This window comes from Pavona decussata, unplaced genomic scaffold (assembly GCF_977016875.1).
Source record: "Pavona decussata unplaced genomic scaffold, jaPavDecu1.1 SCAFFOLD_181, whole genome shotgun sequence".
NCBI classification, from domain to species: Eukaryota; Metazoa; Cnidaria; class Anthozoa; order Scleractinia; family Agariciidae; genus Pavona; species Pavona decussata.
Genome location: NW_028145591.1, coordinates 777,501 through 792,500, shown reverse-complemented (window position 1 = coordinate 792,500; position 15,000 = coordinate 777,501). Strand labels below are relative to the sequence as shown.

General features: G+C 38.2%; 2 protein-coding genes across 3 annotated transcripts in view; one reads left to right on the top strand and one right to left on the bottom strand.

Annotated features, from left to right (window-relative positions):
- LOC146463068 (allatostatin-A receptor-like) overlaps window positions 1–4,334 on the bottom strand; it is a 5,475-nt gene extending 1,141 nt beyond the window's left edge. Inside the window, exons 1-2 of the mRNA XM_085084893.1 lie at window positions 4,143–4,334; window positions 1–1,740 (exon numbers count right to left, since the gene is read on the bottom strand). The exon at window positions 1–1,740 is cut by the window's left edge and continues 1,141 nt beyond it. Of these exons, the coding sequence (XP_084941019.1) occupies window positions 711–1,718 (1,008 nt within the window). The 5' untranslated portion in view covers window positions 1,719–1,740; window positions 4,143–4,334 and the 3' untranslated portion in view covers window positions 1–710. The remainder of the gene's footprint in view (window positions 1,741–4,142) is intronic.
- A 6,173-nt stretch (window positions 4,335–10,507) lies between these two features.
- The window catches only part of LOC146463067 (tectonin beta-propeller repeat-containing protein 1-like), a 37,545-nt gene continuing 33,052 nt past the window's right edge, over window positions 10,508–15,000 (top strand). Inside the window, exons 1-2 of one of the 2 annotated variants that reach the window (XM_085084885.1) lie at window positions 10,508–10,902; window positions 13,090–13,236. In XM_085084885.1, coding sequence (XP_084941011.1) covers window positions 10,624–10,902; window positions 13,090–13,236 — 426 coding nt within the window. In that variant the 5' untranslated portion in view covers window positions 10,508–10,623. Of the gene's footprint in view, window positions 10,903–13,056; window positions 13,237–15,000 lie in introns of both variants that reach the window. The other variant, XM_085084886.1, reaches the window with a different exon arrangement.

Genomic DNA, 15,000 nt, shown 5'->3' with positions numbered 1-15,000 from the left:
CGAGTGCGGCGCTTATTCGAGTAAATACGGTAGTTATTTTTCAGCTCTGTGGTCATGGAAAATCATTTCAGTAGCTTGTAGCAGTTAAAATATCCGTGCAAGTGTGGGCATTTTAAATTTTCTATGAACACAAAACGAGTGCCTGACCACTTATCTTTTTTTTGAAAGAAATCTCAGAAGTGCATGGAGTGAAAGTGATGGACTTTTGCAGGCGGAAGGCGACTAGGTTGCTTGGCCGGTAAAAAACCCTTGGAAATCATCAAAATTCCAGGAACAGCAGCACTCAAAGGAGCCAGAACCACGTCGTTTGTGTTTGGGGTATCCTTGCCTATAATCATTTACACCTTCACGTCCGTTTGGGCGTGTGGTACTCAGCCCACGTGCCAACATCAATGGGTAGTATGCTCAAAAGGCTCGTCGAGTAAACTAGGCTTAGGTCTGTTGTTTTCTGTGTTCTCGAACAATTTACTAGATATGGCCATAAAGGTCATCTCCTCCTGCACTGGTAGGCCTGCTATCTTGATGAGATGAAATACTGACGGTGTATACATTGCAGTTAAATGTGAACACTGACAGGGCAATTTGGACCGTATACCCAGATCAAATAAGTCTGCCTTTAGTTTCAGAATGTCGGATGGCGCTTTAAGTGAACTCCAACCCTTTGTGTACATATTGTAGTATCTAATGCATATTCTTTAGTTGTATTCATTTTACATGTTTCCTAACCGCCAATTATTGACTGTAGCCTGAACGGGTGCCAACACTTCTTGCCGAATTTCCACTTGTGATCTGCCTTCAAACGTGAAACCACTGTTGTTTAATGGAGTAACTAAGTTCTTCCTGCAGCAGATCAAGTCTACAATGTGTTTTCGAAACTTGCTTCTCTGCAAGCTGTACACAGTTGGGTTGATACTCGAGTTGAACACGATCAAAGCAGACGCAATAGCATGGTGAATGGCTTGTAAAGTTATGGTGCCAGTGAAACCCAGCAAATAGATTAACAACTCAGGAACCCAACACAGTATATATACAACTGTCACAAATATGACCATCTTGGTGACGCGCTTCCGATAACGAAGTAAAGCTCGCTGAGAGGCTTCCGTGGCACTGTTGTTCACAAACCAAAGGCGGTACACCACTTTGAAGTATAAGGCTCCCATGATGCTTATAGGGATGACGCCTGCTACCACAGACCAACCAATAGTGTACAACTTAGCGTAAATTGGTTTGGAAAAATTGTGCGCGCAGCCTTGTATCTCTTCAATGTAAGTAGTAGCCCAGAATCCTGGAATGGCCCAGATAATAGACAGAATCCAGGAGAGGAAGACAAGTATGGCTATCTTTGCATTGGTTAGCTTGATTTTCCGGCTGTGAGGATGTAAGACGGCCCAGTAGCGCTCAATGGCTATAGCAACAAGAGAAAATACAGAAGCGACGGCACCAACCCAACCTGGGGTACCAGATATGAGTGTCTTACAAAGCACAGACCCTAAGGCCCCCTGAGGGTGGGTGAAAGTTGGAGTTACTATGAACTGTATACCAATAAATAGTGCTACCACTATGTCTGCGCTTGCCAGGTTTACGAGCAGATAGTTGGTGGGCGTCTTCATTGACCTATTGCGTAGAACTACTAAGATAACCAACGTGTTACCGACCAGGTTACATATCACCATGGCGGAGAACAACACTGAAAAGCCAATGTACAGCGCTGAAGACATGTTCAGTTCAAGATTTATTTGCCTATGGAAAAACAAGAGAGAACAATATTACACTATGATGACAGAATAATCCTAGCTGCGGTGGAGAAGCGGTAAAGTGGTAGATTGTGTTGCAGAAATTTGTGATCTGCTACCCTGAACAAATTCTGCTGGCGAACTTCGTCTTGAAATTTGATCATTTGACATTTGCATTAGAGAATTTTAGCACAGCCTGTTGTTAGCCATAAGCCTGTGAACTATATACTTATGTATTTGCTGTAAACACTTTTTCCCTTACTGATGTATTTTCCTCTCCCAAGACTAATTTAACTAGCAGACCTCTACAACCAGTGCTATAAATTCTACTTCCCCCCATTTTATTTGTAACTGCACAGAGGTAATGACCAACACGAAAGCCTTGCTCCTTTGGCCACTACGCACTTGTTCCCTAGAAGGTAAAATCACTTAAATAAATTGCTCTGCATGTTTATTTTTTTCTTACCATAAAAATGTATTGTATTTCATTCGAATAACTGTGAATAAAAATTGAATTGAATTGAACAGGCTCCCAAGTGGGCTATCAGTAGGGAGAAAAGAAAAATCGGCGTGTCGGGGAAGCGGAGCGCGGTATGGGGGCCCCCTCTCCGAGATTGATTTTTTCTTCGCCCTATACCCCGCTTGGGAGCCAGTGTTCACAGGCTAGCGAGCCATCGAGGGCAGCCGAAAGGTAAATACTTCGGCGTTTGGCCCATGATTTCCCGACTCTGGACGACGGTCAAAAATCCAAAACACACCAGCCAAGAATAATATTTAACTTCCGTTTGACGTTCGTAGCTCACAAACGTATGTGTTCAATATGACAAGTTGTGACTCCCTTTGCCGAACAAGAGTAAACTTAATAATTTGTCTAATCAAAGTTTCAATATATCCGTTTGATTTGCTTTATAGATGTGTGAATTAAGCCGCAACCTTTATTTATGGATAAACAACAACGAAAGATTATAATATTACTTTAAGCGGATAGTACAGTTTTACTTTCTTTTTGGTGCCCTCAAAAACGACTTAATATAGCATCGACAATTAAACATTGTCCAAAACAAACGGGTCTGTATTCGATGACTTGAAAACCATTTTTTCGTTTGTGATCACGCATGGTCACTAACACGGTAGCCCAATGTCTTCAAACTACATGTAGTATGTTTGCTCGATTTTCGGCCAAATTATCTCATGACAACTGATTTGAGTTTTACTCTCTCATTAGGATTCTTTAGGTCCCCGAAAGAAGTCTTGTATATTTTTTTTTTCAAAAACCTTAGCGTTGCAATTCTGGCTTTAAAGTGCACCTAAACTCGAAAAATGATCAGGAACACGGAATAGAAAAGAAACATAACAGAGCTGATTTTTGCGTAGTAATCACCCACTGCAAGCTTGGATTCAGTTGCAGAAATTTCATCCACGGAGCCCAAATGTTACGTCCTGAGGACAAAATGCACTTTTGTTCATTTGAAAAGGGTCAACACAACGACCACCATCAAACTAAATTCATTTTCCCCTCGGTTAAATTTGTAGCCTAGAATAAAAAATTAGTTTGATCAAATTTCGTCGTCGAACGCACTTTTCAAGGCCCCTTAGCACGCAAAACCAGCAAGTATTTTATAAAAGAACGGAAACTTACACAACCAATAACAGAAGACTACGGACAAAAATACATTTATGCTCTCAAAAGAAAATCTCAGCAATGATAATACGTCAAAATTGCGTGCAAGTCTTAAATCTGGAGACTACTAGTGCTGTCGTATGTCGTACTGAAGCTGCGCTGGAGGTGTGAACAGTTGCAATTTGAATTTCTGCATGACGGTATGTCCCGTATGTTCTATGATTTTGACTTCAACTAAGCTGCATCCGTATGCTCTGTGAACCTAAACAAAGTATCTAGATTATATTTTTGGTCCGACGATGTCATTCCTGGCCTTACACGAACAGAAGTTTAGAGATATGTGGCCTAATCAGTAGCATGCGTATTAAATTTGAAAATTAGAAAACAGACTAACGTTTGACACTAAGAAAATTTGATTCAGTATTTATAATGTAACTTGAATGATTTCCAGTTTCCCATTTTAGCGCAATCTATGAAGTTATCCTCTCTCATTTTAATATCTTTCACAAGGTGATCATTCAAAGGTAAATGCTAAGGTGTTTTGACTGACCAGAGCTTGCGGTCACAAACAAAGCAAAATCAGTTTTATTTTAGGTATAATCCTCCCAGAGTTTTTTTTAGGAACGAATTGCGAAATTTACTCCATTTATTAACGGGAAAGCAAAAAGGAGATCATTAACTCTTTGACAGAACTCAGAGGCAAGCAGCAATAACAATGAAGATAATTGAATAATAATAAAGATTAAAATAAAAGAGCAGAAACAAAACAATGAGATTCAAATGCATACCTTCAAAGACTGTTTTGTATTAAACAACGCAGAGACAGTCGCAGGAATCAAAATTCGCGTAGTCAGGAAAGCCGAGGAAAAGCAAATGTCCTGTCGACTAATATAATCCTAATCCTTCAGCGTTGTCAGTGGCTGAAAGTGTGATGCCCGAATATCAAGCACTTGTGTAAAGTGTGTAAATATACCGTTCATTTGTCCACATTGAACGGAAGCAGCCTATGTTACCGCTTGTCAGGTGAATCAATAGTTTGATTGATCACAACGCCTTTAAAACTTTCCTCTGAACTCTGATTGGCTCATGCGAAAGGCACAATTACGGAAACGTATGGTATGATTAAAAAAATTCGCATTTCGGTGGCATCAATCCCCTAACCAGAAAGCCTTGCTTACAAAAAAGATTGAAATAGGAAATACCTGAAAATCGTAAGATCCATGAAAGTTTTCGGTAATTTCTTCGCTGCTATGGTTACCAAAGTAAATTGATAAAATGTGCTGGTAGTAATTGATTTCGGGCTTCTATCACTCGTGCCGTTTCATACATGCTTTCGTAGCCAAACTGATCAGTATTTCACGTGGCTCAATTCAATTTTTAGGCATTGATACCGTCTCGGTTTGAACACGAATGAAATAAATCCAGGAGATCGACAGCCACATTTTGCTGGAAAGAGATGAAAGTTCCAGGGAAGATGAATTGTATCCGACACGATATGATATATTTATTCATATTACATAGAAAATACATAGTTATGGATATACCAGTTGATATGCACGCCTGTTGGCAGAGTGCTCAATAAAAGAACTAGTAGTGCTAACGCCGAGGCCGTCATTCTGTACAAGCCAAAATTACATGCCTTGCTAAACTCTTCTTTGATGTCGTGGAGAAGATAAGCGCCAACAAGCTACCCATGGTGACATCGAAAAGGTTTGATGACGTTTTCTTGCTCCATGGCTCAGAGAAGTGTAGAGAAGGGAGCTTTTTGCCTGAAGGATGATATGCCTTTCATCGTCGCTAATAGAGACGCAGTTGAATGAAAATTCTAGAGCGGCGCCAAGCAATGCGATGGAGATCGATGGGTAAAATTCTGCCACGTCGAATGTGGTAAACGAGTACAAATCTTTATGCCGTATATCTTTGAACCAAGATCTGAGCTTTAGTATTTTTCCATTTGGTTTAGTTTCAGTTTGCTAACAAGATTTTCGTTATTGCGATCGAAGAGTGTTTGTTGATCTTGCCAATCTCAGATTTAGCTGGATTGACTGGATTGATAAGACGGCATATGGGTTTGAAAATATTGCTAGTGAAATTCTTTCGGATTATACTCTAATTTAGAAGATCACAATTGCGTGTGTGTAGTATTCTAAAAGTTTGCTTGAAAGTTTTTAGTTGAGTCGGCTCAATCAATGTAATTTTCGCTCACGAAATGTGTCTTGATTATTGTATAAAACAATAAATTTCATTTTGCCGTGGGTCTGTGCTCTGACAACCCTCAAAGGACGTAAAAACGTGGTAAGAACATCAGTCACGCTACTCGCCGTACTTCTTTGTTCGCCACGTTTTGACGTCATCTGTGCTTTCAGTATCACAGTACAGACCCACGACACGGTAGAGTGAGTTGCCTAACAGTGTGCGGCTGGCGTGACCTGTTTATATCATTATTCGATAAAAACGTGAACCTATCTTGCTGTTACGTTTTAACGACTAGTAGATTTATACTGAAACAATTAGATTATTCGCTCTCGATTTCTATGCGTGTTTATAGTTGACTGATTCAGGCTTCGCTCTGATTAACTATGACGCGATAGAAATCTCGAGCTCATGAGGCTAATTGTTAAATATAACTCCAAAAAGGATGAGGAATTTGTAGGGTTGTTACGTTCATACGATAAGCAGACTTATCCAAATGTTATTAAAAAAGGAATTGTGGAGCTCCGCTTTTGAGCTTGGCTAAATATATATAGATTAGACCCTTTCGTTTTGTCAGGAGTGAGCCTCTCACAGTACAGCTTTCAAGTGAACATCGTCACAGAATCTATATGGTTTTAAGAATTTCTGTTTTACATAATGAATGTTTTACAGAATCTATCTGATCGTAAAACGCAGTTCTATTCATGTGAAATGGTTAACTTAATTGGGATTTTTGAAACATAAACACTATTCATATGCGAAAAGTAGGTGTTTCCAGCTGCTCAGGGTTCCCCGAACAAAACTAAGTGAAATTTGGTTCTATTCACCGGTGAAAAAATTGTAAAACTTACACTTTCTTAAGGTCTGAATTCCGATAGAGAAAGTGAAATCGCTATTCAAAAGCTAATAACTAAACTAAGTTTGTATATCCAAAAAGTAAAAGGTAAAATCTAGCTGGAAATAGCAGTACTAATAATAAGGAACTCAGAATGTGTCAAGTCGCGCGAGCGAACCAAGAAGATGTAACTCATTGCTTATGCGAGTTTCGGCTAAAAAGTGCGAGCGGTCGCGCGCCTTGATCAAATAGTTCGTTAAGAAGAGATTGCTTATTCTTTCGGCCTTACAGCTGAAAAACACCTTTCGAGGAAGCAATTACTTTTGTAGAAGCGGGCTTAAATTTAAGTTTTAAGATAAGTTTTAGAGGTGTTGTTTTCCCTTAATTGAAAAGTTAAATTGCAAAATGCTAAGAACGCAGATTCTATGTTAAGAAGATCTAAACGGTTAACCGTACGACCATTATAATTTTACACTCCAAAATAAGATAACAGGTGAAAAAATATTGAGGCAAAAATTGAATACAGGAAAGCAAATAAATAGTCTTGCAGCGAGGAGTGAATATAATTGGGGGTGAATAAAGCTAATTATTTAATCATACTTTTTTTTAAACCGAGTTTAGATAATTGTTGTTTCTGCATTCTCGGTTTAATCTCTAAGATTTCTTTCTGTGCCTCTTATAGTGTGTCTTATAGGTTACTTCCATCAAGTTTCTTTTCCAGTGTTAGCTTTTCTTCCTCCAAAACGCGTTCCTTTCGTTTGAAGCATGATTTTTTCGCCATGGTATATTAATTGAAGCCGCTTTAATTTACATCCTGATTACGTCCCACAATCCTTTTAAACGTCTGCAATAATACTCTTTATTATACCCGTTTTGAAATCATTGGTGACTTTGCAATCTGATTGGCTCTCAACAGTGCGATTTATTCCCAAATTGCACTATTTCTTGCTCTAAATCGCATCCTTTTTTTAGCCCATCAAAATGGAAATGTAACAACAAAAATAAAAGATTAATATTAACAATAAAACTGTGTGATTTCAAAATAGGTGTAATAAAGTGGCAATTGAACTTCGTGTTGTGCAATTTGGTCTGAAATTAGTCTTGTGATTTCAAATCGAACTCGCGCTGCGCGCTCGTTCAATTTTGAAATCACGCATATGATTTCAGACCAAATTGCACTCCACTCAGTTCAATTACCATTATTAACTAGTACTAAGATTAGGGAGTGCGTTCAATGATCTTGATTCCACGTTCTCCCTCTTTTGCTAACTTGGTGATGATGTCATTCTCCCCTTCAAAATCTGCGGGGGGTGCCAGATACGCGTCCCAAGATCCACCTTCATTCACGGTCCCATACAATCTCGACTCCAATCTGTTTGACGAGTGCGTTTTTTCTACGTAATTAGAAGCAATTAAATCTACTTATGCAGTTTCAGGTAACAGGTGCGTATTTAATTTCCAAAGGCCTGGTCCTCTAGGATTGGTAGTAGTGATACGAACTGTGATCATCGAGAGGTCAGTTCGATATCCGGGCATAATCTTAGCCTCAAGGCAGAGGGTGTCGCTAATAAGACAAAAATCCAAACGGCATTGAATTTCCCCTTTTCCCCTTCTCCTCGTAAATTGCATAGCATCAGGATTGAAAATGCGACAAATTTCCTTCACATTAAATTTCTCTTTTAAAATCTCTACTTCATCTCTTGACTTTAAATGAGTAGTGGAAATACCACTTTTTCAGTTTGTCCTTGTGAACGCCACAAACTAAATTGAAATTGATTTCAAAAAGGCCTTTGACACTATTAATTGGAATTTTATGTTAAAATGTCTAGATGTGTTTGGATTTAGGCCACTGAAGTCTTATCAAATGGACAGAGACATTCTATAGAAACATATCTAGTTGTGTGATGAATAACGAGATGTATACACCTTATTTTGAATTACAAAGAGGAGTAAGACAAGGGGACCCGATTTCGCCATATTTATTTATTATCGCAGCTGAGGCTCTAGCAATTGCTATTCGAAGCAGAACTGATATTCAAGGCCTTAGTATAGGGCAAGAAGAATTTCTAAGTTAGTGCAATATGCCTACGATCTCACAGTATTGATGCCCAATCTTGAGTGTGCCCAACACATTTTTCATTTACTTGACTAATTTAGTCTCAATTTGAATCCTGCTCTCGTTTGAAGGTCAATTTCTCCAAAACTGAGGCCATGTGGATTGGTTCATGCAGACAAAACATGGAGACACCTCTTGGTTTTAACTGGTGCAACAGCGTTAAGGCCCTTGTTTTTTGTTTTTTACATATCATGAAGTAGTTTCACTGCAGAAAAACGTTTATGACAAATTGAAAGACATCCGAATGCGGAAAAAGTTATGGAGTTGCCTGGGTATCTCACTATGTGACAAGGTCACAATTATCAAATCACTTCTCCTTCCAAAAATACCGTATGTGTATACAATTTTGCCAAGTTCTCAAGACTTCATTAAAAAATTCAATACCATCATTTATATTTTTTTATGGAAAGGGCCAGATAAAACAGCTCGACTATCTGTAATAAATTATCTGAAATACGGTGGTCTTAATCTGTATAACTGGTATCGAAACCTCAATTAAAGCATTGAGACTGGCCTGGATTGGTAAACGTTTTTCGAAAGGTTTTTTGCCTTGGAAAGCTTATATTTACGGCCAGTTACTTAAGGATTTTGGAGGTAAATTTTTATTCAAATGCAACTATAATCCCAAGGATTGCAAAAGTTATTCAAAATTTTACAATGAGCTCCTTCAGTGGTGCGCGGATTTCAGAGCCAAACAAATCAACAAATCCTCTCATCTCCGAAAGTGTAATCTGGAATAATAAGGATATTAAAATAGATGGTAAACCTATATATTATCCGAACTATTTAAAAGCTGAAATTTTATTCTTCTACCATCTACAGATTGATAATAATAATCTACTGATACGAATTTTCAGAGTGGACAGGGGTTCGAACTGCGATTCCTGCCCACCTGAGAGCTATGAATCTAAACGAAAAAGAATTAGGATTGTAAGAATTTTTCTGTGAACAAAAAAAATTAATCCATTAACCAGTAAAAGTAAAGAGTTTTATCACTTATTAGTGTCCGAAAAAGCAAAACCTTGGAGAGGCTTTATATATAAAAAAAAAATTAAAGTCACTTTCACCTGAAACGTAACCTCTATTAGAAACTTTCAATATTTAAATTTTAAACGACATTACTTCTACGAACTATATATCGCTTAGCTTTGCGCTTTTTGTGAGACTGGATCAGAAACGGTTCATCACTTATTTTACGATTGTTCTTTTTCTAATTTGCTTTGGAAATATTTTGAGAATTTCTGGTTTACGCTCTCAGGTCAACAGGAATATTTCAACTTGATAAGCCCATGTTGACTTCTGATCCATATTCACTTCGAGGAAAGGTATTCGATGCCGCGAAAACTAACAATTCCACTCTCCCATGAGTGTGCTACATGTCGTGGGACGTGGGTGTGGGTAACTGTCGTGGGTAAAAATAAAAATTAGAGAAATAAAATAAAAATAACTGAAATTCATGAAGCAAAAATTTCGATTATAAGCCTGCGAGCAAGCTCTCGGAGGCTAATTATTCTAAAGCGATCTACCGCCAGACTCGATCATCTTCATGGAATATTTTCAAACTGGCGGCGTATTTTTAATCGAAAGCTCGTAAAGTGCACACCAGTTCTCTTCCCCCCTATCCCCCACTCCTACTGTCAGCGAATAGGTGGATCCACAGAACAAAGGACACCAGGAAGGGCATGGCCAAGATTTTAAGGCGAAATATAAAAGTCATAAAAAGACGCGAACAAGGGGGAGGGGCGTTCTCGGGCAATTTGTACTATCGCAATAGACCTTTATCCCGCGGCGACCATGTTGAGTCTCAATTCTAAAGCACGGTAAGCCTCGCACTGAATTCGTGTCTGGCCGAGGCATGCCATGCGAAAACAAAGCTTTTTATTCCCGAGACTCAACATGGCCACCCAGTCGTGACAGTCGTGAGGGTCAGTTCAAGTTCTTTAGTACACTATAGTAGAATATACATGAAGTACCTACCATAACGGAGTGCCCTGGGTACTACTAATGCCATTGCGGAAGGGGAAGTGTATATGCGGACACTTTTGTTGTCTGTGTTTGGACGACTGTTTGGACTCATATTTGAGATCGAACAAGGCTTCAGCAGCAATCATGTGTAGCTGAGGAGATGGGTACGAGTCAGGTGTGGGTAATTGATCGGGATGGGCGAGTTTTCTTGTTTAATTTACGAGATAAATCCTGGCGTGAGATCTCCACTCCTAAACTTGGTTCAAGGAACTGTTTTAAGCGGATTTCAGCCGTGGAGCAGTGTGCGTGGGCTATAAGTGCAAGTCAACAGCCCTACTTATTCGTTCACGCTACTGAGCTTCCTATCAGAGTCAAAGTGGAAACTTACGAAAATCAAAGATGGGGTCCAGTTGGTGGTTGGGCCCACACAGAGAAGTCGGTAACTACTTTCGCTTTCTTTATACTGGTCATCATTTTGATAACCAACTGCCAACTTTGGTACCTCTTAGGGGTAAAATATTTTTTGGACCACCCCAAAAAACAGAATTCTGTTACCTTTTCGGGGTTCTTTTCAAAATTTCCAACAATCACCCCATCTCTTTTATATGGGAGTCCCCCCCCCCCCCCCCCCTGGTGGGGACTGGGGGAAGAGTGGGGGGGAAGTATACTCAGAAATATAATTTACTGAAAAAATTGATAGTGTGGTTAAAACCAAGTACAATACCCTACGGTACATAATAAACAAGGTGCTAGCTGGGTAGAGCATAACAACTTCACAAACAAATATCAGAGCAAAACATGTCAATAATTTTGATTGTCAATGAAAAACTATTATTATTGACTGAATTTGATACTAATCAATCAACAAATATTGGAAATTGATAAAAATCGATCACATGATTTCTTGTAATTATTAATTTTTATCCATTTCCAATCAACAAGTATTGAAATATAAAAGAACCATATTGGGTTCGAGGCAAGACTACAGTTGTCAAACCCTGATTCATGAAGCTATGCTAAGACTTTATTTTATTGGAAGCTCAAATAAACATGAGCAAAAAGCAGAAACTACCCTTTTCTTCTATCGAAAGTAAATCATTGTTAGATCAAATCTACCTAAAGTATGTGTTTTATTGCAGCTTTTATCAGCTGTTATCAGCAATTTATGTATCTTAAATTCATGCTGCTTCCAGCTGAAAGATTTTACATGTACATTGAATAACAAACCACTTGGTTGCTCAGTTTAATATTTAACTTTATTGCCATACAGATTTACTTTAGGGCTGTTTACCTTTCCATAACAAGTTGTTTGAGCTATTATTGGTTTGGTTAGTTTCATAGCTGATTGAAAATTGTCTCCATTTTATTAGATAAAAATCAATAATCAGTTGAAAATCCTTGATTATCAACTTTTATTAACAAAATTAATTAAATTTGTCGATTGACAATAATGATTAATTATCAACAAATATTCAGTATTATTGACTTATCAGTTACGTCTTCAATCATTAATTTTGATCGACATGTTACTCCCTGTAAATGTAAAATTCATATTAAATTGAACCATCAAATTGAACCCGGGAACTCCAGATTTCATTGCAGTGCCCTAATAACTGCTTGGCAATGTTTTCTCTTCCAGATTAATTGGTTTCTTCTGATTACCCATCATGTTTTGGTAAAGTTTATTGCCCATCCCAACATGCACTAACTGGCTCAGTTACTAAGCTTTTGGTATCTTTATGAACAGATAAAAGAAGAGGGAGGCAGCTTGTCACCTAGTGGCCAGAGCGCTGAACTTGTAATCTGGAGGCCCCAGATTCAAGTCCCGCTCTGACCACTTGGATTTGTTTCACAGTAGCCCCATTCTAAAATCCAAGGCCATGCTTTGTAAATAGCCAACTGATTTACTTCCCACCATTTGGGATTTTTAACAAAATAATGTTATGTTCATATTGTATATTTAATTCACTGATTTATAGTGTCCCCAATTACATGTATTAAGTAGAGTGGTTTAAAAACGCGATACATCAAGTCAATTATTTGTATTAGTACTTGCAAAACTATGGATCCTTTGAGTAACCCTTACAACCTCTCCTTTATATTTTTTTATTTTTTTAAATAAGGAATAAATTTAAATAAATAAATTGGTTAATAAAAAAAATAATTTTTCTGTAATAGTGAAAACTGATGCCTTCAAGGGTAAAATCATTTATTACGTTCTTACTGTACAAAGAATAAGCTTATAAATTATTGCACTGGGGTGAATGAGGAAGACTTGTGCAAACGTTAACTTTGCAGTAGTTTCAAGACCATAATTGTGTGCCTAAACTTGAACACTTGAAAGTTCTCTGTTAATTTGTACACTTTTAACATGGTTTTTTTTACATATTAAGTTAGTTTTTCAGCAGAGTTTATGCAGCTAAAAATATGTTATGTTTGAGTTGTGAGCAACTGTAGAGAAAAGCTGCATTAGTAGGCAGGCATACAGTTGGAAAGGTGTGAACTGTATTATTTGAACTGCTGTTTTCATGTGTTCCCTCAGAAAAACTGCAGCAATCCTGATTGAGGTAAAAATAATGTGGTTTGCCTTCAGGTTCTTATGAATGATTCATTGGCCCCCTTGTAGATATTGATGAAACACTCTGATCGATGGGCATGGAGCAGTAAGGATGGTAAGAAGCATCTCCCTAAGGACTCTTTTCAGTTACCATCTGTGGAATGGATTTGGGAAGGAGATTGGTACATTGATCATGGAATTGATGGAGATAATGAGGTAACTGAAATTTTAGCTGTGAGACTCAAGTTGATCTGTGATTTAACTAATTGTTTTATTACATGTAAGTCTTGGTGTCACCCATTGATGCAATAAGAATGCTAGTATTGAAAACTTTATATACCTGCAGAGATCAAATACATATTTAAACATAAAATACAGGGCAGGTAATCATTGTGCGGATTTTAAATGCTATAGTTACTGAATAACAATTATTTGGAGGTACAGTGTATCCAGGAGTTCATAAAGTTTGATGTACTGTAGTTTTACAGTATGTGGTATATCCCATATGTAATGATCCTACACAAAAATTATGTTCACTCTTCTTGCCTTGGAGCTGCTGCCCTCTATCTCAACTACCTGTTCTTTTCTAGCTGTGGTTTCCTCAGGACTTGACTGGGTTTCAGCATTCCTGAAGAACTCCTGTCTCCAATCCCCACAGTCAGACTCTCCCCCTTGGTCTGCTACCTCCAAGTCAGGGTCATTTACTATCAGCGCATGCTGGCAAGCTTACACTGACTTGCTTTGCGAAACACCAATCTCCCACTATCCTCCTGGTTGCCATACTTAAGCTGTCTACCTGCGTTACGATGTGGAATGCTGGTTGGAAGGCTGTGGACCTCTTGTTTGTTTTTTTTCTTTTCAGCAGGATGTGATCTCGGGTGATGAAGTTATGCTCCTTAGTGTTCTTATTCGTGGCATTCTGTTTAATCTTTTCTTTGTATTCCACATCTCTTCTGTTGATAGCTCTGTCAGGGGTACTTTCCGTTTTGCTCTCTCCTGGTTGATGATCTGGTTTGGGTTTACCTAAGACATGGAATCTGGAATCCGGAATCCGGAATCCAGAATCTGGAATAAAAAAAATGAAAATTTGTCGACATAAAAATTTCAACGAAGGTTAAAGTCACTTGGGAAACAATTTTTATAGCTCTTGAAAAACTATAATATCAGCCAGGAGCCCAGTGAAATTTCCAAAAGTTTGCCCAAGACTTCAATTGCTGCAGTTAAGCCTGTGACGTTAGTATTCTAAGGCAGTCCCTTTAAAGCGTAAAACTTTAAAACGCACCAGAACGACACCTATCTATGTATTTTATAATCAAATACAGCTGTACACAGAATTCGTAAATCAGAAAAGACTTTCAATTATTGTTTTCTAAATCTTGTTTTCTTTAACTTACCGTATGCTAATGGCTTGTGAGTAGGGGATTTTCGTTCTTTCGGAAGAGCTAGGGCCGAGAGATGTGTACGATTGGTGGTATTTTGACAGGTACAGTAGGCAAATTAACGCATGTACGATAGTGACGATGGAAGTATATATTACGTGTCGTAACATACTGACTACCGTATATTACAGCTCAACAAATTTTTTGGGCATAAGGGTGGGAATGGGGCTTAAAATATTTAGACTTATTACCTCTAAATCAAAATCAATAGATCTACGGCTTCCAAGGTATCTGGAATTAGAGGATATGAAATAATTTGTTATCTACATCCTGCTATTGTGATTACTAAATTATGGGAAATCGTTCATGGGCTCCTGAAGTTCTTACTGTATTTCAAAAAAGGCCATCGACATAAAACGTTTTCTTGTACATGCATACATGACTGAACGTAGGAATGTATGTCGGCAGGCATGAAAGAACCAGGGGCGAGTGAGTGAGTGAGTGAGCGAAGAAACGAATGAATGAATGAATGAACGAATGAACGGACGGACGGATGAGTTAATAAATGAATAAATAACTTTGCCTGCTGTCTATTCAGGGT